This window comes from Meriones unguiculatus, chromosome 4 (genome assembly GCF_030254825.1).
Source record: "Meriones unguiculatus strain TT.TT164.6M chromosome 4, Bangor_MerUng_6.1, whole genome shotgun sequence".
Taxonomy (NCBI): domain Eukaryota; kingdom Metazoa; phylum Chordata; class Mammalia; order Rodentia; family Muridae; genus Meriones; species Meriones unguiculatus.
Genome location: NC_083352.1, coordinates 87,790,762 through 87,813,982, shown reverse-complemented (window position 1 = coordinate 87,813,982; position 23,221 = coordinate 87,790,762). Strand labels below are relative to the sequence as shown.

Sequence of the window (23,221 nt, the reverse complement as noted above, 5' to 3'; positions counted from 1 at the left end):
TCTTCCAGCACTCCCTGGCTCACCTTTGCCCTCCTCTTTTCTCAAGTTCTCCCTAGATACTCTCTACGTGTCTACAGCCAAACACGTTTTTGAGAAAAGTCTGAAGCCAAAGCTTCTGAAGTCAGCACAAGCCGGGCCCTCAGCGCAGATGAGCAAGGAAGTGGACAAGCTCACGCAGACCATCCAATCGTACCTCCTGTCCATCGTCAACCCGGAGTGGGCCGTCGCCATCGCCATCAGTCTCACTCAGGAAATCCCAGAAAGTACGCAGCACTCTGCTCTCAGAACTTGGAATGCCTGCTGATGGTTTTGGTCTGGGTTTGGTGTCTTTTCTGCAGTGCTAGGGTCCCATCCCAGGGTCTTGTCCCATGCCCATCAGCTAGGAGGTGACAGGAAGCTCCCGATCTATCCCAGTATTGGAAAGAGTTTGTCAGGAGCTGCTCAAGTCTTATTCTATGAGCAACAAGATAGCTTGGGCATTTTGGTAGCTTGTTTGAAAAGATATCCAGCAGGGGAGTGGCGCACGCTTTCAATCCCTGCACTCGGGAGGCAGAGGCAGGTGGATCTCTGTGAATTCAAGGCCAGCCTAGTCCACAATAACAGTCCAAGACAGCCAGGGGATACACAGAGAAACCCTGTGTAAAAAAACAAACAAAAAAGATATCCCAAAAAGCAGTGTGGGTGGCATTATGCTGTCTACCTGTTACAAACTTCCAACAGTAAGAACCGAATGAACTGAAAGCTGAGGAGGGGTCTCTGTGGCCTTTGATTTTTCTTTTGTATCTTTCTGTCCCTTTCCCTCATCTCATATTTTTACTGAGTGTTCATTTATAATTTAAAGTTTTTGCTGCTTTGCTAACCTATATTGTCTCAGAGGATTCATATTTGCTCATGAACCTTTGTCCTTTCAGGCCCCTTCAAGATGGCTAGTTTGAAATTCTGCCTGTATTTAGCTGAGAGATGGTTACAAAACATCCCATCTCAGGTGAGTCTGAACTTAAAACAGAAGATGCCTCTTCCTGTTTCACTGAAGATGCCTCTTTCTATTTCGTCCCCCACCCTTTAGCCCAGTATCCAGAAAGGAGAAGAAAGCCCACAGCTGAATATGATGGGTGTAAATAAAGCAGGGAAGGCCCGTGATCACTAAAGATAGGATCGCAGCCTCCTTTTCTACCCTTACAATAAGGCTTCTTTCCATTTGGCATGCTTCTAAAGGATGTGGCATGTGAGAAGGCGCAGGCTTTGCTGAAGAAGCTTTATCTCCAGTTCCGACGCTCGGGTACTGAAGCTGTGCTCATAGGCCACAAGTTGAACCTTCCAGACTATTTAAGAGTGGTAGGCAAGCCGGCACACCTCATCGTGAGCCTCTACGAACATCCCAGCATAAGCGAAAGATTTCATACGACGTCTGGCAGAGATTATCCTGGTGAGGGCTAGACTTCAGTTTCTGGTCCACAAGAGCTACTGTTTTGATTCCTAGTTGTCTTAAGCCAGAAGCTTGAGTTTTCACTTTTGTTCCTTTTAATCTTGATTATCTTAGATATTCACGCAGCAGCTAAAGAAATAGCCGAAATCAATGAGATTAATTTGGAGAAAATCTGGGACATGTTGTTGGAAAAATGGTTGTGCCCCGCAACAGTGCCCAGCGAGGTGAGTGCTCACAGCCACAAGCATGTGGTTAGACTAGAGCTGAGTTTGTGTTCCGAGGGATACAACCCTCCAACGAAGGACTTCCTCCCTCCCTACGTCCCCTCCCCCTTTCCTTCATCCTGCCTGCCTGCCTTCCTCAGCCCCTTGAGTGCTGAGATTATAGGCCTGTACCAACACACCTGACTGACTCCAAGATCACCCTGTTTTTGGATGCATTTAAATGAAGTGGTTTGTTTTTCCTTTCTGATATTCTATAGCCATTCTACCCTTCAGGAACTGACTTCAGACACATTCATATATACATATACATATATGAGGACTGATTTGGATTCATTTGATTAACTTTTTATTTTGAAATAATGTAAAATGAAACAGCAAAGTTTAAGAACAGTATAGAAATATTCCTATACACTTTTTACCCAGATTTGTTAGTTTTTAGTATCTTTCCATATTTACTTCCTTCTCTAATTTTTGTACGCTTTTCTTTCCATTGGGCAGTATGTTACATATGCCATGCTTCCTGGCCCCTTAATACTTAAGTGCATATTTTCTGGGAGCAAGGATTTGCTTAACTACTACTGCTTCAATATTAAAAATCAGAAAAATCTCAACAGTTGGGAGGCATGGAGGGAAGGTCATTGCAAGTTTCAGGCCAACCTTGTTTACATAGCAAAGTTAGAGCAAGCAGGACTACCTACTAAAGACTCTCAAAAGTACAAACAAATTAGAGAATTAAATGTTGAGACAATGCTCTCATCTATAGCCAGGCTTACGGCTTGTTTTTTGTTGTGTTTTGTTTTTCAAGACAGGTTTTCTCTGTGTAGCCCTAGCTGTCCTGGAACTTATTATTTAGACCAGGCTGGCCTTAAACTCACAGAGATCTACCTGCCTCTGCTTCCCAAGTGCTGGGATTAAAGGTGGTTTTGAATGGTGTTGGCCTGTTATTTTTTTAAACTGTTTTTTTTTTTTTTTTCATTTTGGTTTACTAATATTTTCCTATGATAAAATTCAAATTTTATCCAGGTGTGATACATGCTTTTAACCCCAGTACTCAGCAGGCAGAGGCAGACTAATTTCTGAGTTGGAGGCTAGCCTGCTCTGCAAATTCAGGCAAAACCTTGCCTCAAAATAATCATAAAAATCAAATTTTGTGTTTGGTTATCATGCTGTAGAAGTTATGTTAGTATGATATTTAGAAGACTAAGGTAATCTCTTTGGCTCTTAGATGCGCTATTAATTTACTTGGGGGGTGTACGTGTACACGCACATAGAGAGGTCAGGGGCCGGCTCTGTGGAGTTCTCTCTATATTAATTTAGATACTATCTTGGATAAGTTTTCCCTTCCTCTAATACATACTGTTCTTCCTTTTGTAGTTATCAGGGGAAATATTCTGAGACAATACAGCATAAAGTTCTCCACAAATTCTTCTCCTAGCCTCATCTACCCCACACGCTAGCTTGGCAACCACTGCTGATTTTTAACATGGTTCAGCTGTGGTGGCACATTTAACAGTTTTGAAGGGTACGGGCCAATTGCTTTTATAAAATGTTTTTGCTTTGTTTGCATTTTGCTGTGATTAACGTCGATTATAGGCGTTAGTCACATGGTATAGGCGATGTGCTCTTTTTAGCAGAACACAGTAGGCGGCACATAATGTTGATGTTTTTAGAATTAGTATAATTAGAATCCAACGTTTGTGGAAGGCTTTAGCAATCTCAATTCAGATTTTTCAATAGCTTCTCTCAGTTTTTCAGGTAGAACTTAATAAGTGGATTCTGTAATTCTATGCTCATGTAGGAAGATGGTACTCTTGAAATGTGCTTGTAAAATGGTATAACGGGTATGAAGTGAAGTGTTTGTATTTAGGGGGTTTGCTCAAGTTAAGTGCTGTTATGTGGCCCACACTAGTTTCAGCTCCCGGTCGAGAGCGATTCTGCCGCAGCCCCTCAAGCAGCTGAGGCTAGCTTTATCAGCAGCCAGCTTCTATTCGTTATTTTGTTGTGCTGATTGATTGATGTTTGTACTGGATACTGAACCCCTTAAATGCCCATGCTCTACCACTGAAATATAGCCCTAGCCCTTGGCTTTTATCTTAACCTTTGTTATTATTATTACATGCAAATTGCCTGAGAGAGTCTGGTCTCTCCTACCAAGTGGGTCCTGGGAATTGGACTTCCCTCAGGCTTGGCAGCAAGCTGCGCCTTTACCTGTGAGTCAACTCAGTGGCCCTGTGGCTTTTAATTAGTAACTCTTACATTAATTTTTCATCCTATGCCACAATGTGCTTCTACTATTTTGACATTAGGTCTTAAGTATCCGAGGCTAGACTCTAGCTCACCATGTAGCTGAGGATGACCTAGAACTTAAGTACCTCAAGTGCTGGGATCAGAGCCATGTGCTGCCACACCTGGTCTATGCTGCGCTGGGGACTGAACCCAGTGCTCCATTCTACTGTGTGGACACCCCTCACCTGAGATCCAGCATTAAACCTCATTCTACCGAGAGCAGTGGCCACCTCAATGGAAACATAATGGAAGTGCACCCGTCTAAACCAGCACGTCTGTGTCCCGAGCTCCTCATACATAGCTCAGACTAGTCTACCACAAGGATCTGGTAACTAAGAACCATGCCTCACATCAACTGGCATAGTGCTTTTTCAGTCCTGGTGAATACATGTTAAGTAGATGAATTTAAACTCTGGAGCAGCTCTGAGATCAGGCACTTGGCTGGCATGCCTGCCGCCCTGGGCTCTAGGAGGCTGAGGCATGGGAGGAGCCCGCCTAAGCTTCATAGTGAGATTCTGCCTCAAAAACAAAACCAAACCACCCAGCTCTAACCTTTTCTTTTTTGAGTCTGACGTAGACCAGGCTGTCCTTGACCTCTCAGAGATCTGCCTGCCTCTGCGTCCTGAGTGCCAGGATTGAGGTTGCTTCACCAATTCTGGTCCCGTTCCTTTCAAAATTTACCCAACAAATGTAAGCCCCACAGGGACCCAAATGTTTGTTTCATTTACTTAGGCCATGTATGTACTTAGAATTGTACTCACTGCCTAAGGTGGTACTCAGTAGAGAGAGCCAAAGTTATAAAGTTGTCATCAAGCAATTAACTGCAGTATTGCTTTCACATAAACGTAGTTTGCTTTCTGTTCTTAGATCATTTTACTATTTTATGTATATGAGTGTTTTGCTTATATGCATGTACATATAAGCGTGCCAGGGTCAGAAGAAGGTGTTGGGTGCTCAGGTGCTGGAGTTGCAGAGGATTGTAAGCTACCATAGGGGTGCAGGAATCAAACCCAGGATGTTTTTGTCCGGTGTACTGCACTAAGGTGAAAGTTTGTGTGGTCACAGTGTTCTGTTTTTTAACTTTTATTCTTCTCTGTTTTCAAAGAAAGAATCAGAGTTGTTTGAGCTTGAAGAGGATGAAACCCTGCACAGGTATGCTTTCCTTCGTTGTGCTGACCTACTCAATGACACCCAGTAGGAATCTTTACGGAACCCGATTTGGAAGTTAGATCTGAAGAGACTTCTTGCTGTAACTTGGGCCAGAGTCTTGAGGAAACATCAGTGCTCTGGCAGCGTCCCCATGGGTCAGGAGAGGGTCAGTAGTCAGGACCTCAGTCTTTGCCCCCAGGAGTGTTCTCAGACTTCTGCAGCAGTGTCCCAAGCAAAGGAAAGGAAAACTTCAACCAGCCAGAACCTTGGCCCCAGGGCCCTGTGTACTCTTGCATTCTAGAAATTTGCGTGTCTCGAATGCAAGACATGGGTCCCTTTGTCTGAGACCCAGATCTAAAAATGTACTTTTTTGTTCTATTGAGAAGGCTGTATGTATCCCCGCTTGTATCGGAAGGAATGTGGTAACTTACTGCCTGTGATTGACCCCACATGGGAAGAGGGTGTGGCAAAGACTGCCAGCTCTTTGCCATTCTTGGCATAGATCACAAGTAATGGAGAGGCCTGTGAAACTGAGATAGCGAAGACAGACTTGCAAAGCCCAGAACAAGAAAGTAATTGTTTCTAGTTTTGAGCAGAGCTGTCCACCACTACCGTCCACCCTCCTTCCCTCTAGACTCCACCTCCTGCTGTTTGGTAGCAGTGGTGGTTTTGGGGGGCTGGGGAGTTTGTTGGTTTGTTTTTTGTCATGGTCTAACTGTGTAGGCAACTACACTGATCGTAGACTTGGGATTCTCTGCCCCAGCTTCCTAAGTGCTGAAATGACAGGCATGCAGTTCTAGGCCTGGTCCTTGTTTAGTCTCTCCGCCCCCACCTCCCCAAACAGAGATTCTCTGTGTAGCCTTGGCTGTCCTGTGACTCTCTTTGTAGACCAGGCTGGCCTCAGACTCACAGAGATAGCCTGCCTCTGCCTCTCAAGTGCTGGGATTAAAGGTGTGCTGGCTTCTTGCTTAGACTTTTAAAGCAGGTGTGCCTTTCCAACTCAGATACAGTTCCTGGCCTGTTTAACTGAATCAGTTATGTGGAAAGCCTTAGAAGCAATTCAAACAGTAACAGAAGAACTCCCCAAAGCATTGAGAGATCGGAACTTCTGTCTTTTCCAGCTGCGGGCTCCCTCTCTTCCAGCTTGTTTAATCCCTCTGGCCTTCCTAGGAGTGGCTTGCCAGCCCTAGGACTAAAATCTGAAAGATTATCACTTACAAGGTCCTCCTAGTCACCGTGAAAACAGTTTCCCATGGTGACACGCACTGTGCTGTACGCTGCAGTGTGTGAGTTTCATCAACACTCAAAGGCTGAATGGTTGCGATCCAGAGGACTCTGAAAGGCAGCGTTTGTTCCCGACATTATCCTCTTATTTCGGGGTATGTAGGGGCCCACTTGAGGTTTAATTATAAACACAGAGACATCTACAGTTTAAAGTTGTTGGCCTGCGGCTGGGGCAGTCTCTCAGCCTCCTAATACAACCTGACTTCTCCACCATTGCAATTTTCTCTTTCCCAGCACCCACGTGACACTCACAACCACCCATAACTCCAGCTCCAGGGCATCTGCTGTCCTCTTCTGGCCCCTGTGTGGGGCACAGACACCCACGCAGGCAAAGCACAAAATAAATAAACAAAATACACAAAATAAATAAGCAAAAATGTAAAGCTAAAAAAACTCAACATCCTTTGAAAGGAAAACAAAAAGACCATTGGCCCATACATTACTGGCTGCCATCCAGGATGTTACCATTGACTATGACAGAAACACAGCTCCGTTGTATTGGCAGTCTATCTCTGAGTTTTAAAATGTCTTCTTTTTTTTCCTCCAGAGTCGTATATCTCCTCCAGGCTCGTCCGATTGATTATAGCTCGAGAATGCTGTTTGTATTTGCCACCTCGGCTACCAGTGTAAGCTCTAGAGACTAGATCAGAACACACGGGCATCTCGGCTTGACATTTCCTCCCTATGTATTTCTCATGCTTGGTTTTGTAATCACAAGTCAGATAATGCTCACTTACACCCTTACTCAGCCTGTTATTTGATAAGCAGGCATCTCCACACAGCACGCTCCACTTAGTGCCCTGGATAAGCAGCATCTGCCTGGCTCTAGCTAGCTCCCACTGGTGCATTTGTTCATGGTGACTGAATCCTGAGCAGTCAGCACTCACTGGGGGACTGTACAAACTGGCCCTGGGAAGAGGCTCCACTTGTCTCCATTCCCCTGTATGACCAGCTCTGGCCCTAATCACCCACCCAGGTGAAACTCCAGTCTCCATGAAGGGAACACACAAACTAGTGAGTCTTCAGGACTTTTAACCCAGTAGTTTTGTTGGTCGTTTGGTGTTGGAGAGGGTGTTTTGTTTTGTTTTGAGACACATTCTGGCTTAGACTGTGTACCCTAGACTGATCTCAAACTCTTGGCAATCCTCCTGCCTCAGAGTCTTTAACTGAGATAGCAAGTATGAGCTACTGCACCCAACTAACAGTATCTTGTGAAGCAGCTAAAGTAGAGGAAGGGCAAGAACCACAGAGCAAATGGTCCTCAGGAGGACGGGAGGAAGATCCGAAATGCTTGATGTAAGCTCAGGACAGTTCCTAGGTGGGAGTCTGTCCTTCAGCCATTCTGCAGGAACAGCTGCTGTCACAGTGACCAGTTTGAGCTGCTTTCCTCCGCACGCACGACCTGTAAATGAACTGTCCGCTTTGTCAAGAATACTATTGAATGCATTGTCATTGATTAACATTGTATGTATTCAGAGGTGAATTCATTGCCATGATATATGCAAGAGTTGAGAAATTAAGAAAATTAGGGCTGGAGAGATTGTTCAGCGTTAGCTCTTCCAAAGAACCTGGGTTCAATTCCCAGCACCCACATGGCAGCTCACAACTGTCTGTAACTCCTGTTCCAGGGGATCCAACCTCCTCACACATGCAGACAAAACACAAATGTGCATAAAATAAAGATGAATATTAAAAAATTAATTTTTATCGCCTCATCGAAAACATTTCAAGTAAAAGTTCTCTTTGGCTTCCAGCGTTGGCTGTGGCTGGGAGCAGCTGGGCTCGCTGCCTTCTGCCCACAGACTTACCCGCCACTGCTTTAGTTATCAGCAGTGCAAATATCAATGTCATGTAAGAGGCAGAGAACAGAAAAACCTCTTAATAGTTTGGCCTTGGCCTCTTAATGGCGTCTCAGGACTGCTCTCTAGGGCGCACGTTGAGTTGCTCTACTCTGTTCTGTTTAAGTGATAATTAGGCTCAAAAAAAAGTAGAAAAATAGGCAAGCAAAGGGATGTTTCTCTTACCTAAGCTGACGTCAGTTGCCTGACCGCGGCTGCAGGTGTGCAAACTTGACTCTCCAAACTCTTGGTTTTACAGACGCTGAGCTCGCGCCAGTTAACATTTGCCCACAGAACACGAGCTCTTCAGTGTCTCCTCTGTTTGGCTGACAAGGAAACCATAGAATCTCTCTTCAAAAAGCCCACTGAAGAGATGAAGTAAGTACAACCTGGTTTTTTGTATTTTATTTTATCTGTTTTTATCTGAACCATAACTCCTGAGCCCCTGAGTGAAGGAATGGCTGCCTCCTAGTAATATAAATGCAGGCCTGTTACCTTGATTCTTGACATGTAGGCAAAGGCGAAACAGGCCTGTGAGAACATCCTGTCTCCATCATTTCTTAGCAACATTTAGAAACTGAATATTTTCTAGTTCAAATTGATTTCTATCTATATTGTATCCTGTGAAGATATCTGGAAGCCTACATGGACATGAAACAAGACAGTCTCCTGTCCCCCAAGGTAGCTTTGATTTTAGATAGGAATGTGAGCCATAAGAATAATTCTCACAAACACCTCTTTTCCAGATCCTATCTGAAATGTATAACTTTCCTGGCATCATTTGAAACATTGAATATTCCCATCACGTATGAATTATTCTGCAACAGTCCCAAAGAAGGGATGATTAAGGGCTTGTGGAAGAACCACAGTCATGAACCTATGGTACGTAGAGTCACCAAACATGGTGTTTCTGTGTATATGTGTAGTGTGAGTCACTCAGTCACCCACCACCCTCAGGTGCCCAGAGACCCTTTACCCCCAGGAGGTCCAATGCCCTAGACTGTTCCCTATGTCCACAGCCTGCTATATGGAATGATAAGGCAGTCTGAAAGGTCCTTGGCACTCTTCTTAGAATATATCAGCTAGTCATGCTTGCAAGCAAGAAAGAGCACTTTCGTGCCTCCTTCTAAGGCCCACCCTATAGGGAGGGGGTCATTCTCTCCTGCCTACTTGCCTTGGGGAAGGTAGTCACTGATGCAGTTAGAGCCGGGACAGGTATGAGGCCAACAGGCAAGCTGTTCTTGATTGGAAGCAGAAAAAGAACTTTTTTTTTCTTTAATTAGGAAATGGAGTCCTTCACTGAGAAACAAGGCATTAGACATTTGTAGGTTATGTCCATGTGTGTGATCAAGGTACCCTGCCTTTTCCAGAGGCTGTTGGACTCACTGACTGATGGCTCAAAGCAATGTGATTTTGGTGTTTTCTTGTTTGGTGTTTTGGCTTTTAGGCAGTACGATTAGTGACAGAGCTTTGCCTAGAATATAAAATCTACGACCTGCAGCTTTGGAATGGACTCTTGCAGAAGCTTCTGGGCTTCAGCATGGTAAGGCCCTGGGCTTCCTGATGGACAGCATCCCCACACTGCTAAGTTAGCACCGGCTGTTGACATATGCTGCAGAGACATGCCTGCTCTTGGGCTCCTGCCAGACTAAAGGATGTTAGAGAAAGTCAAACTCAAAATGCCCTGGAGGGGCTGGGAATGTAGCTCAGGTGGCTGCTTGACTAGCAGCATGGAGCCCTGGCTTCCTTAACCCATACCACAAAAACACAACATGGGGTCCTGTGTCTGCAAGCCCAGCGCTCAAGTGGTGGAGGCAGGACAATCAGAGATTTGAGGTCCTGCTTGCTTCCATATCTAGTTTGAAGCCATCGTGTCATACATGAGACCCTGTCTCAGAAAGAGAAAGAGCAAAAACAAAACAACAACAACAAAAACCCACAGTTGCCAGAAGTGGCGGTACGCCTGCAATCCTCCTTTTTTGCCCAAGAATTTAAGGCAGCCCGGTCTGTGGAGTGAGGCCCTATCAAAAATGTTTGTTTTCTTGTTTGTTTAAAAGTGTAGTGTTTTGTGTTGAGGTGTTGAAATTTAGCATTTTGGTCTTCCTTAAATTTTTTGCCTTTTCTTTCCATTTACAGATTCCTTACCTAAGGAAGGTTTTATCCTCCATTTCTAGTGTCCTTTCATTATGGCAGGTATGTGCTTTTCCTTTAAGGCAGATTTCATCAAGTTTCATCTTTGTGCTTGGTGGTTTTGAGTGTGCTGTGTTGAGCCATGAGCTTCCTAGTAGAACGGTGTTCCAGCGTCCTCAGCTGCCGTTTCACTGCTGTTCCCCGGGCTTCATGGTCATTTGGCACTCCTCTAGCATTCGTCACAGTGTAATTCTGACTACACGTTAACTGCCCCCTCACAGGCCTTAAAGCTGGAGGCTTTGGCTGTTTTACCCTTTTCAATCTCATGAGTTGTGCACCTACGTAAACATTGAACAGAAGTAGATCATCCGTGAGATGGCTCAAGAGTTAAGGTACTCGCAGCCAAGCCTGATGACTTGAGTTCAGATCCTGGGTCCTGCCTGCTAGGAGGTGATAAGTGACACCCACAAGTTGTCCTGTGAATGCAATGCACCATACTCCCTTGCACATGTGTACACATGCTCACAATACATAGATTCGTGGTTTTTTTAAAGGTTTTAAAAAGAAGTAAGTAAAACACGAAAAGTCTTCTTTAGGGCTGGAGAGACGGCTAAGAGTTTAAAAGCACTGGCTGCTCTTCCAGAGGTCCTGAGTTCAAGTCCCAGCAACCATGTGGTGGTTCACAACTATCTATAGTGAGATATTGTGCCTTCTTCTGGTGTGCAGGTGTACATGCAGACAGAACATTGTATACATAACTGATAGGTAGATAGAAACATAGATAGATAGAATCCTTCTAGAGGTGCTTTCCTGTTACACAAGCATATTGGTGTGTGTGTGTGTCTGTACATATGTATATGTACATAAATACATTTTATGTTTTTTAAAACAAATGTTTTAAAGTGCTATTTTTCTTTAATTGTTTGTATGCGTGACTGGGTGTGTGCACATGAGTGCAGTGTCCAAGGAGACCAAAGAAGAGTATTGATTCCCTGGAGCTGGTTAAAAGTGGTTGCTAGCCACCTGATGTGGGCGCTAGGAACTGAACTCTTGTCTTCCACTTGAGCAGCAGGAACACATGACCACTGAGTTATCACTCTAGCCCTAACGGTGTTGTTGCCATGTTTTAGGAGTATCTGGGAGATTGTTCAGTCTCAGGAGACACAGAACTGTCTTTGTTTATTAGGGTCAAATTCATCTTTTGAAAGGTGTGCCCTTATGTGGCTTTTACTATATGAAATTGAACAACCGTGACTATTAGCAAGTATGAGGATGTTTTCCTCATTTCAGAAAGAAACCTCAGAGCTGGGGTTGGAGCTCAGGACAGCACAGCTGAGGCCAGTCCCCAGTGCTGCCTAAAGAAAAAGAGAAAAAAGCCCCATACCTCTTAGCCATCCTTCCCTTCTTCCAGCCCCCTGAGACGCCTCATCTTTGTGTGGATTTATTTGTTTTCGACATTTCCCATCAAATGGCTCACACAATATGCAACCTCCCATATCTGCCTTTTCTCCTGTAACTTAACATTACATTGTAGCATTTTCAAGTCTTCATTTCTTTTATTACCAAAGAATGTATGCAAATATAGCAGGCCCTTGATTTCTGTGAAGGTTAGCTCTAGGACACCACCACCCTGAAGATAAACCTTTGCTTGAGTCCCATATATGAACAGGCATGCTATTTGAATGTAACATACCCACTTGCTTTTATAACGTCGCCTTTACATTTTTATCACATGTTTACTTCTATTTGTGTGTGTGCATGTGTGCCACACTCTATGTGTAACAGTCAGACAGCAACTAAAAGGGGTCGGTTCTCACCTTCTACAGCACAGGACCCTAGGATCAAACTGAGGTCATGCCATCTGTCATGTCGTTACTCCTGAGCCACCTCACCAGTGTGTATGTCACGTCATCTCTAGATTGCTTGTAACACCTAACACTGAATTGCTGTATAGATAGTTGTCATGCAGCATCATGTAGAAATCACGACATCATGTAGGAATCATGACAGAGAAAGGGTCTATACATGCTCAATACAGGCATATGCTTTTAATCTTAGCATCCAGAACACGGGTTTTGATTGAGCCATTCTGTGACTGAAATAGTTTGTAGTGTCCTCGACATGGATCCGTCAATGCTGTGTTTCCACAGGTTCCCTACTTCACCAAGGCCTGGCAGCGTGTGATCCAGATCCCTCTGCTCTCAGGTAAGCTTCTGGCCTCTGAACACTCACAGCAGCATTTCTGGGCGGTTCTATGTTAAGACAGGGTTTTGTACTATAGCCCAGCTTTGAACAGCTTCAGCCTCCTATGGCCTGGGATTACAGGTTGAGCCAGCATGCCTTGGCTAGCAATAGCATTCTGATGTTTGAGCGCCTATATGTTTATTACTTTTCTCTTCAGCCTCCTGTCCTCTGAGACCCAGTCAGTTATCAGATTGCTGTGAGAGCCTGGTCGCCGTCCTTGAGTAAGTAGATGTGTGTTCTTTTACCAAGAAAGTAGGACTGGTTGCTTGGAAGCTTCTTCCAGTATGCGTCTCTGAGCACAGTGCTCCGGCGTCCGTGGTTACTTCCTCGGTGTTGGCCATCTGTCCACCACCATTTTTCATGTTGTTCTTTTGTTTTCTTTTGACATAGGGTCTCGTGTAGCCCTGCCTGGCCTTGAACTTGCCTTGTGCTGCAACTCTTACTCCTCCTGCCTCCTCTTACTCCTCCTGCCTCCGCTTCTAAAGACCTGGGATTACGGGTGTGTGCACCACACATAGCTTCAAAAACTTTTTGTTTTGTTTCAATAAAAAAATCTCACATAGCTCAAGCCAACCTCAGACTCTATGTGGCACTGAGTTTTAATTCTTTCTGCCTCCCCCTCTCAAGCGCTCCTGTTACTGGCTTGTGCCACCATATCCAGTTTTATACAGTGCTTTGTGCACTCCAGGCAAGCACTGTACAGACTGAGCTATGTTCCCAGCCCCAGAAGCAGTTCTTAGGCTTCTAATTGTACACCATTCCTGAGTGGCATGAGCTGACGTCATGCCCTTCCCTCTTTGGGTGTCATATCCACACTGCATGTGCTCCCTGCCCATTAATCACTTGGTGGCAGTCACAGTCCCTGTGTCCATGTAAGCCTCTTCTGAGGTATTTTTAGTTACCATCATTAATATTTTATTGTGCCTCACTTATACATTAGACCTTATTACAGATGTGTACACCTAAGGAAATAGGTTTGAGGAGAACCCCCAGTTTCGGGTACCCAGTGGAGGAAGTCCTGGAATAGAGCTTTCACAACTAAGAGGGGGGTGACTGTTAGGACTTTTTCTGGGCGCCTAAGGATTTGGCTTGTTTGTTTTTATTGCCCCACCACTACTACCCTGAGACAGGGTTTCTCTGTGTAGCCCTGGTTGTTCTGGAATTTACTCTGTAAACCAGGCTGGCCTCAAACTCAGATATCCACCTCTGCCTCCAAGTGCTGGGATTAAAAGTGCTCACCACACTCCACTTGAGCCTCTAAGACTTCATCTTGTGCGTGTCAGACATCAGTCCCTGCCCTGTAGGAAGACTCTTATTCTCTGTGGAATGCTCTCAGGGGCTCATCCCTTGTTGTTAAGAGTGTGCTGTGTACCTGCACATAGGCCTTTAAAGTAGTTGACAGTGGATGGGAAACATCTGTGGAAATTGAGAAAGGCTAATGAGGTCTGGTAAATCTATCAAGCCATTAGCTAATTACCGCACCCTGTCAAAGATGTCCAGTTTCAGATGACCTCGACCTGATGGGAGTCGCCAAGCAGTATGTCCAGTTAGAGCTTCCAGCTTTTGCCCTGGCCTGTCTAATGCTCATGCCCCACTCTGAAAAAAGGCACCAGCAGATCAAGGTATCTTGTTTGTTGTTCCTCTCGGGTTGCCAGGACTTACTGCCTGTCCCTCAAAAGACTGCATTCTCTTTCACTAAGCCCATAAAGTGTGAACAGTCTGTGGGTGAGGCAGGTTAATGGGAAGTGACTAGACTGAGTGCCGCCGGGAACGTGAGTTTGGGCGCTCTTCCGTTATTTGTGAGAAACTGATTTTCTTGGCCGAGCAAAGTGAACCAAGAAAAGCAGTGTTTTAGCAGGACTGTCTTCAAGCCAGATGTGGCCACATCTTTAATGTCTTCAGCCAGCACTCAGGAGGCAGAGGCTGGAGAATCCCTGTGGGTTCCAGCCCAGCTAGGGCTGCCTAGCTAGATCTTCTTCCCACAAAAGAAAAGCAGGACAGCCTCTTAACCCACCTAGGCTTGTTGGAACTTTAGAGGCTGTTGTGGGCCGCTAGCTAAAGCCTGAGAGAAACGGACCCTCTAGGTGGTACTAATCAGACTGAGCAGGATGGGGAAGCCTCCAAGGAGGGCAGCTCCATTTAGCAACTGGATGTGACCAGAAAGAGAGGCAAGTAGACTTGTGCAAGCCTGAGCACTGTGCAGACAGAACTGTTTTGGTTGGCTGGTTTTTGTTTTTTTTGAGACAGGGTTTCTCTGCATGGCTCAGAGGGCTGTATTGCAACTCATTCTGTAGATCAGGCTAGCCTTGTACTCCTAGAGATCTGCCTTCCTCCGTCTCCTGAGCCCCCAAGCAGTATGCCTAGGATTAAAGGCGTGTGCCACCAAGCCCCACTTAAGACAGAACTTTTAAAATAACTAATTTCCCTGGTGCATACGGTAGCACAGTGGTCTGAATAAATGAACATGCATACTTTTATTTGCCATTTTGTCTATCCATCACATCTGCATGTTTTCAAAGCCATCTGTGCTTTAACTTTTTTGATTACTCATAAACTTATTACTTTCCAACTTCAGGATTTAAGTAGATTTTTGTCGCAGCAGAGAAGCGTGGTAAACAATTGTTGTTGTTAATAGAAGTATATTAGAAATTAAAACATCTTATTTTTTAAATTTTTAGGGGAACTGATGAACTTTAAGGGGAAGTGTGTGTGAAAATGACCCTGAAGGGAGTTACACAGCTCCCAGGGGCTGTCACTTTCCTTCCTTTGGTCTGCTTTTATCCTTCCTTCCTCTCCCCAAGCCCCACACCCACCCTTCTTTCTTGAGACCAAGGTCTCACGTGTCCTAGGCCTCAAAATCACTGTGTGGCCCAGTACGACCTTCCTCCGAGTGGTGGGACTCGGGTGCACTCCTCTGCCCGGTTTCCTAAGTCTGGGACTAGAATGTGGGGCTTACTGCATGTTGAGCAGGCTTCTACCAAGATTCATGCCCGGCTTCCAAGTTAAAGAAGCTTAAAGAGTTTTTAAGAGCCTCCCAGACTGGACAACAATTACTAAACCACTTTTTAAATTATGCTCTAATTTTTCTCCTAGACTTTCCTGGATTCATGTGATGCTCAGGTCATTTTACAGCAATTAGAAGAACACATGAACACTGGCCAGCTAGCAGGCTTTTCACATCAAGTAAGAGACAGTTCCGTTTCATTTTTGCTCTGTCTGATCATAGAAGGTAATTCTCATTCCCCAAATAACCTTTTTTTCACTCTTATTAAAAGCTTAGTATGTAATAGTCAGGTACGTGGATTAGGATGTGAATTAGTGGCAGAGTTGCCTAGCACACTCAAGAGCCTGGATTCAATCCCCAGCGTTACATAAAAAATAAAAGCCAGGTGCCCTGGCTTGTCTTGTTTACTGCTGTGCTCACTGGAGAAATTGTACCCATAAATACTTGTAATTAGATCCTCTTCCTCATTAAAAAAAATCCCCAAGTGCATAACAACAACAGCTTTCTATTTGTGTACCTTGCTAAGCCACATCCTCCGCTTCCGTCGGCTGATCCCAGAGCACTGATAATTAAATTTCTGACTGTCAGAAATGTGTTGTATTGACAAAGGACTTCGAATTAAACACATTTTTAATATACTGATGCTGCCCTTCCATAGATTAGAAGCCTGATTCTGAATCATGTCATAAATAAGAAGGAATTCGGGATTTTGGCAAAGACAAAGTATTTTCAGTTATTGAAATGGCACATGATAAACACCAGCAACATCACTGAATTGGTGAACTATCTGGCAAATGACGTAAGGTAGGTTACTATGGGGGACCCTGATTTACCGTGGAATTTCCTTACCCTGTGTCTTGGTTCTGAAGAATAGCCATTATTAAGCCGTGTAGTTGTAACTGAAAGCTGCAGTATTGAGCCGTAACATTCCTGCATGTTCCCAGGAGCTCATTTTCCTGCAGCTTGGAACCCTGGGACATGAATCTGTCATCCAATAATTAAAGGAGCTGCCTAGATCCTCAAAATAGATGTCTCCTAGTCTTGCTCTGAACCCTAAATTACAACTCTCTTCCTTAGACGCTTGCTTGGAGCCCTGGTGTGTTATGTAATGCATGGTTCTTGCTAAGCTTGGTTGGCTGACTCTCTAAACCCACAAGTTCAGAGACCAAAAGCTGCTTGGGCTGGGGCCAAGGTTGGATATGGGTAGTAAAAAGAAGGAAAATACCGGAAAGTGCAGTCAGAGCAGCCATGGCTCCTTCTCCAGCTGGCCATTCCGGGGTGCCCTGTCTCCTCTGCACACATGGTTCCATCGTGGTTGATGAATGAGTGTTACTTTTTAGTTGCAATTGATCCATATAATAGACTGTATCCATGTGAAGAGTACAGCTTGTACATTTTGACATCTGTATGCATTGTCATCACCACATGAATCACTCCAAACGGTCTCCTCGTGCCTGCCTGTTCTTTCTGGTTCCACAGTTTAAATGAAGCGTCAACTTTGATAACCGAGTATTCGAAGCACTGTGGAAAACCTGTACCACCAGATGCAGCTCCCGGTGAAATTCTGAAGGTAAGCCAACTAATAATTGCTTCATTTCAAATCTGAGACCATTTATATACTTTTAAATTAAGTTAGATTGTGTGACGGGGGAAACGGGCAGTCCTTTCACTGTAGATTCTGGGGATCAAATTCAGATTGGTCATGTGGCTCATGTGGCAAGCACTTGTATATGCTGAGCACCTTGCCGGCCCTGCCACTCCTGCTGGGGCCTTCAGGTGACTGCATTTCTAGCAAGGCGTGTGATTTTATGTGCGCGCACATTCACTTACCGCTGTGGCATTTCCTTCCGAGCACTGTGTTATGCCGGCACCACCGTGTGTCTACACAAACCTAGATAGTCTTGGCACGTCAGCCAGTGTCCCAGTGTGGTCTCTCGCTGCTGGTAAAAGACACAGGAAGCAGGAGTGTGCTGTCAGCAGAGCGCTGCGGACTCTTCTACACCATAAAGTGTGTTCTTCAGGCAGGAGTACACACTAAAGGAATAGTTAAAAAGTATGTTTGCTGAGTAGATTAGCAACATCATTTATGATGTTACCACTGTTTTGTTTTGTTTTGTTGGAGACAGGGTCTCACTATGACGCTCTGGCTGTCCTGGAATTATCAACTATTATGTGCACATAGTTATTTGCTCTATTTGGTCTGCTGACACCAGCAATGAACAGCAGTTGTACTAGGATAGTAGAGCATCCATGATGTCACAAACGGCCACAGGCTAAGTGACCTCCCTGAGTGTTAGCTGCCTAATGGCCCATGTTGGATGGAGCCCAGGGCCTCTTGACATGCTCTGGGGCGCCTGCATTTTATTACCGTCCATAAATAAGTAGCTGTGCTCATGTCCAGCCAGTTGTGCTTTGTGGCTATGTTGGTTAGACATTGTTGTGACAAATACTGAAGAGAAACAGTTCAAAGGAGCAAAGATTTGTTTCGGCTCAGTTTCCAAGATTGACGTCCACAGCTACTTCCTCCTCTTCCTGTTACCAGACAGAACATAATGTCACCAAGCTGCTGGTCTCCAGACAGAAAGAGCAGACAGGGGGCATCAGGGGCAGGAAACACCTGTCAAGGCACAGCCTTAGCTGAGTCAACAGTGCCACCAAGTGGAGATCAGTGGCACCCACGCTGACACCTTGGCAGCAGAGTATTAACAACAGCACAGTGTTAACTTTTAAAAAGTTAAAAGTTGGTGGTTCATTTTAATCCCAGCACTTGGGAGGCAGAGGCAAAAGGATCTCTGAGTTCAAGACCAGCCTGGTTTCCACAGTGAGTTCCATGACAGCTAAGGCTATACAGAGAAACCCTCTCTCAAAAAACGAAAAAAGAAAGAAAAATCTAGAGAATATTAAAACAAATTTATCCGTCAAAGTGTGTTTCTCTCTAGTTGTACCTGTCTTGCATGCATGGTGCTTGCACATGTATTTTAACCCTGTAGCTGAGCTGCAAGTTCTGGTACAGTTCTCTATTTTAAAGACTGAAGATGAGCTGGGAAGATGGCTTAGTGGTAAGAGCAGCTGCTACCAGGCCTGAGTATAGGAGCTTGATCCCCAGGACCCACAGGGAAAAGAGAGGACAGACCCACAAGGCTGTCCTCTGACATCGTGTGCGTATGCTTCACACACACGGCAAATGCAGAAATAATGGTAACAGAGCCCTGACACTCATGAGTTACACTTCTGTTTTCTCCCCTGTTTAGACGTTTCTTGGTGGATCATAGTAAGTCAAACAGTATTTCAAGGAGAAGAAGCTTGGAGCCTGCCACTAACTAATCATATTTATTGCAATTTATAAATTGTGCAATCTATAGCTCATCCTGCAAGGAATAACTAAGACACTCAATATTAACATACCTGTGATACAAGTGTCTCACATGCTGAGTTAATAAATATTTTTATATTGGTTCCTTGTGTAATTTGTATGTTTTTTGGTTTTGCTTGGTTGGTTGGTTTTGGTATTTTGCACTGTACATGAAGGAAACAAAATGCAAAAATAGCTCACTTTCAGGGGCTGGAGAGCATCCCAGCAGTTAAGAGCCCTGGCAGCTCTTCCAAAGGACCCAGTTCCATTCCCAGCATCCACATGGCAGCTAAAAACTGTTTAAATCCAGTTCTCAGGACTCTGACCTCCACGGCCGCCAGACATGGACGTATGTGTATATGGTGCATATACGCACATATATGCAGGCAAAGCTCTCAGTTAGATTAAAAATAAACAAGGGGCTGCAGAGCTGGCTCAGCGGTTAAGAGCACTGGCTGCTCCTGCAGAGGACCCGGGTTCAGTTCCCAGCACCCACATGGCCGCCCACAGCTGTTTGTAACTTCTGTTCCAGAGGCTCTCACACCCTTACATAGACATACGTGCAGTCAAAAACCAGTGTACATCAAGTAAAAATAAATAACTTCTTCAAAAAAGAGAAGTCATTAAAAATAAAGAAGGAGTCTCCTCTTCCCTCTTGAAAAATAACCCTGTATTTAAGCTCCTATTTCCTCCATGGGTGGTGGCTCTGTCAGTGAAGCCCTTACCATGCAGGCATAAGCAACCGAATTCAGACCCCAGCGCCGCATTAGAAGCCCAGTACCGCGGCCTGTGCTTGTTACAGTAGGGCCTCTGAAGAGTCCTAGTCAGCCATTCTAGGCAATGGCATGCCCCAGGCCCAGGCAGAGATGCTGGCTCAAAAGCTAAGATGTTGAGCCTTTGTAGAAGACACCCCAGGCCAAGGCATCACGCGTGTCTTTGTGCACACAAGAACGTGTGTGCACGGTGGTGGATAAACTCGCCTTAAGGTTACTCTCAGTATTTGTATATTAGTCTTTGAGTATGTCAGTTGGTTGCCATACAAAAAGATGGAAGTCACCTGATCTGCTGGGCAGGGAGAGGGCTGAATGCCAGGGATTGCCTACAAAGGTGTCAAGGTGCTGAAGCAGGGCCAGGCATGGGCGGGAAAGGTGGCTCAGTGGCTGAGAGGCACCCCTGGGTGAGGCACACCTGGGAGGTGCTGTCTACTAGGATGCCTCGCTGTTTGGAGGTTAGGGTCAAGCTTCCTGACCAGGGAAACGCAGAGGCTGCCTGTGAGACAAAGGAAACACATCAGCGCACTCACAAAATGGCATGCGCCCATTCCCGCCCTGTGTTTCTCCAGCACGTGTCAGTCCTTTTCAAGATGCAATTGCTTGCACGCCGTGTGCTGCTCGCTCACTCCATGGACCTGCTCACCAGGCCCCAGAGTTACTCCGGAACTGAGTTCTCTCGTCCCCTTTGGGGATCTTAGGTCTATGTTGCAAAGTATGTTCTTGTCAAATTAAAAGAAGTTGACTAAGCAATGTAGTGATAACTTTTAGGATAACTAAAATAAAAGACTGGTTTAAATAAAGTATTTGAAAAATAAAGTAATCGGTGGAGTTTTCCCCCTTTAAAAGGTTATATAACACTGGTGAGAGTGCAGCTGGTGAGCGCCTCGCTCTGTAGCCCTGGCTGCGTGGAACTTACTCTTTAGACCGTGTTGCTATCGGACTCGCAGCGATTCTCCTGCTTCTCCTACGTAATGCTGGGAATAAAGGCATGCACAGCCACACCTGGCCAATAGTTACTTTAAAAATGGACTGTTCTGTTTTCCTTGTCTTCAGTCACGGTGCCCGGCTTCAGCCGCATGGTTTCCCGCCTCTGCCTCCCATACCCATTTTAAAGTTAGTCTTAGAGCACTGGGAGAGAGCTGGTGAGGTTGCCGAGCAGATGAAGGCACCTGCCCCAAACCTGGTAGATAGCCTGCATTTAATCCCCAGGACTCACGTGACAGAAGGAGAGTTCAGGGTCATCTTTGTTAGGAATTCTGTGATCTGTAAGACTGTCCAAAAGGTGAAATGAAAAATGCTTTCAGCTGAGCATGAAACTCATGCCCTTAATCCAAGTATCTAGGAGACAGAAGCAGGAGAATCTTTAAAAAAAAAAAAAAAAAATCATGGGCCAGGCAAGAATATAGCCCCGTGAGGAGAGTTCCTACTTAGGGTGTTCCAGGCTCTAGAGTCAGTTTCTGGTATTGTAAGTGTTGAGGTTGTTTGTTTGTTTGTTTGTTTATTTTTAACTCTATATTTACCTCAAAAACAAAAGTGAACTGCACTCAAGCTTCTGGGAAATCGAATATGCGTATTTTGTGCTGTTCCTCTAACTATAAGCTCTACACACCAAACAGGTTTGGAGAAGGACAGCTGGCCAGGGACCTCAGGGCATAGTGTACTCCACATTTGTTGGTGGCATCTTGCTATGCAGACTGTTTGTTGTTGTTGTTGTTGTTGTTGTTTTTACACCCCCCAATGAGCACTGCTGGCAAAAGCTCCAAAGAAGGGACTCTACGCAGCTCAGGGACCAGGCAGAAGTATCCTGATGAGATGTCTGCTCCTCCAGACACACACCACGCCGCCCAGCAAAACACCTAGCAGGATACTTCAAATACATGAATTGGAGTCAGTTCCATGTTAGTAAAACAGATAAAAGTAGTCTGTGGGTCAAGTCTGGAGGCTACGTGAGGCTCCACTGTCTTTGATCTGAGAGAAAAGTTTTGGTCTGTTCAGGGTTAGTATCAACTTCCCATTAAGATGTCCATTTAGCCGGGGAAGTGGGGGTGCACACTTTTAATCCTAACATTCCAGAGGTAGGCAGAGCTCTGAGTTTGAGGCCAGCCTGGGCTACACAGAGAAACCCTGTCTTGAAAAAGCAAAAAAAAGTGGTTGTGAGCCACATGGCTGCTGGGAATTGAATTTGAATCTCTACATGTGGTTGTAAGTGTTGAGCAATCTCTCCAACCCTTACCGTAAGTCTGTTTTGGAGAGTTTCTCTAAGATGGCCTCTAACTCCTCGATCCACCTACCTCTGCTTCCCTAGTACTGGGATTAAAGATGTTTTCTTTTTTATTTTATTTTATTTTTATTTTTATTTATTAATTACACTTTACTCACTTTGTATCTCCCCCCCCCGTGGTTCCCTCCCTCCTCCCATCCCAATCCCTCCCTTCTCTGCCTACATGCCCCTCCCCAAGTCCACTGATAAGGTAGAACTTCTTTTCCTTCCTTCTGATCCTAGTCAATTAGGTCTCATCAGGAGTGGCTGCATTGTCTTCCTCTGTGGCCTGGTAATGCTGCTTCCCCCTCAGGGGGAGGAAATTAAAGAGCAGGCCAATCAGTTCATGTCAGAGACAGTCCCTGTTCCTATTACAATGGAACCCACTTGGATACTGAACTGCCATGGGCTACATCTGTGCAGGGGTCTTAGGTTATTAAAGGTGTTTTCTAACTGCCCAGCATACTAGAAACCTCCTAATACGAGTTTTCAGTCTTTCTTACATGCAGGAACGGTCTTGTTATGTGACCCAGGCTGGCCGTAGATTTCCTGTGCTTTCCAGGCATGGTCCTTAGCTTCTCAAGTGTTGGGATTACAGGCATGCACCACTATGCCCAGTTCACAGAGTATTGTTTTCAGTGGTGGCATGTTCTGTCATTGGTAGCATAAAAAGACTGCAGGCTTGAGAGCCTGGCATGCTCAGGTTACAGAGCTGCCTCCACCTGTAGGTATATTAGTTCAGCTGGATTGTTCAGTGTTCCTGAGTATGTTCTCATGTCCTTAATGTAGGGATCATACACCTCCATGGGCCGTGAAACGGCATTGTCCTGCATGTAACACATTCTCAGCATCTGTGTCCTCAGCATTAGATGGAGAATGAGATCGAATCTCATTAGTCTAAACTGACTTCACACTTGCCATGTGGCAAATGACAGTGAACTCCTGTTCCTCCTGCCTGTAATCCCAAATCCTGGGGTTACTGGCATGCCCCACTATGCCCAACTATTTGGATTGCACTAGTAGTGCCCTGTTTGGGTTGGTTTTGTTTTTTAAATATTAGCTGGGTATGGTGGCACAATTCTTTAATCCCAGCACTCAGGTGGCAGAGACAGGCAGATCTCTGTGACTTCTCTACCATCCAAGACTATATATTGAGACCCTGCCTTAGTCCCTTCCTCCAAAAATATTTATATGTAATTTGGGGGGTGCACACATGCCTGTACCCGAACATATGAATAAATACAGGTGTTG

The 23,221-nt window shown here is 45.1% G+C and overlaps 1 protein-coding gene across 3 annotated transcripts in view; it reads left to right on the top strand.

The window, feature by feature from the left end:
- Kntc1 (kinetochore associated 1) overlaps positions 1–19,130 on the top strand; it is a 75,184-nt gene extending 56,054 nt beyond the window's left edge. For 2 of the 3 annotated variants that reach the window (XM_060382371.1, XM_060382370.1), the window contains exons 48-64: positions 47–263; positions 912–985; positions 1,216–1,426; positions 1,541–1,650; positions 5,042–5,088; positions 6,917–6,995; positions 8,467–8,585; positions 8,954–9,089; positions 9,655–9,750; positions 10,344–10,400; positions 12,488–12,542; positions 12,739–12,802; positions 14,074–14,203; positions 15,675–15,764; positions 16,244–16,389; positions 17,065–17,155; positions 18,837–19,130. In XM_060382371.1, coding sequence (XP_060238354.1) covers positions 47–263; positions 912–985; positions 1,216–1,426; positions 1,541–1,650; positions 5,042–5,088; positions 6,917–6,995; positions 8,467–8,585; positions 8,954–9,089; positions 9,655–9,750; positions 10,344–10,400; positions 12,488–12,542; positions 12,739–12,802; positions 14,074–14,203; positions 15,675–15,764; positions 16,244–16,389; positions 17,065–17,155; positions 18,837–18,857 — 1,743 coding nt within the window. In that variant the 3' untranslated portion in view covers positions 18,858–19,130. Of the gene's footprint in view, positions 1–46; positions 264–911; positions 986–1,215; positions 1,427–1,540; positions 1,651–5,041; positions 5,089–6,916; positions 6,996–8,466; positions 8,586–8,953; positions 9,090–9,654; positions 9,751–10,343; positions 10,401–12,487; positions 12,543–12,738; positions 12,803–14,073; positions 14,204–15,674; positions 15,765–16,243; positions 16,390–17,064; positions 17,156–18,836 lie in introns of those variants that run through there. The other variant, XM_060382372.1, reaches the window with a different exon arrangement.
- Positions 19,131–23,221: the final 4,091 nt, after the last annotated feature.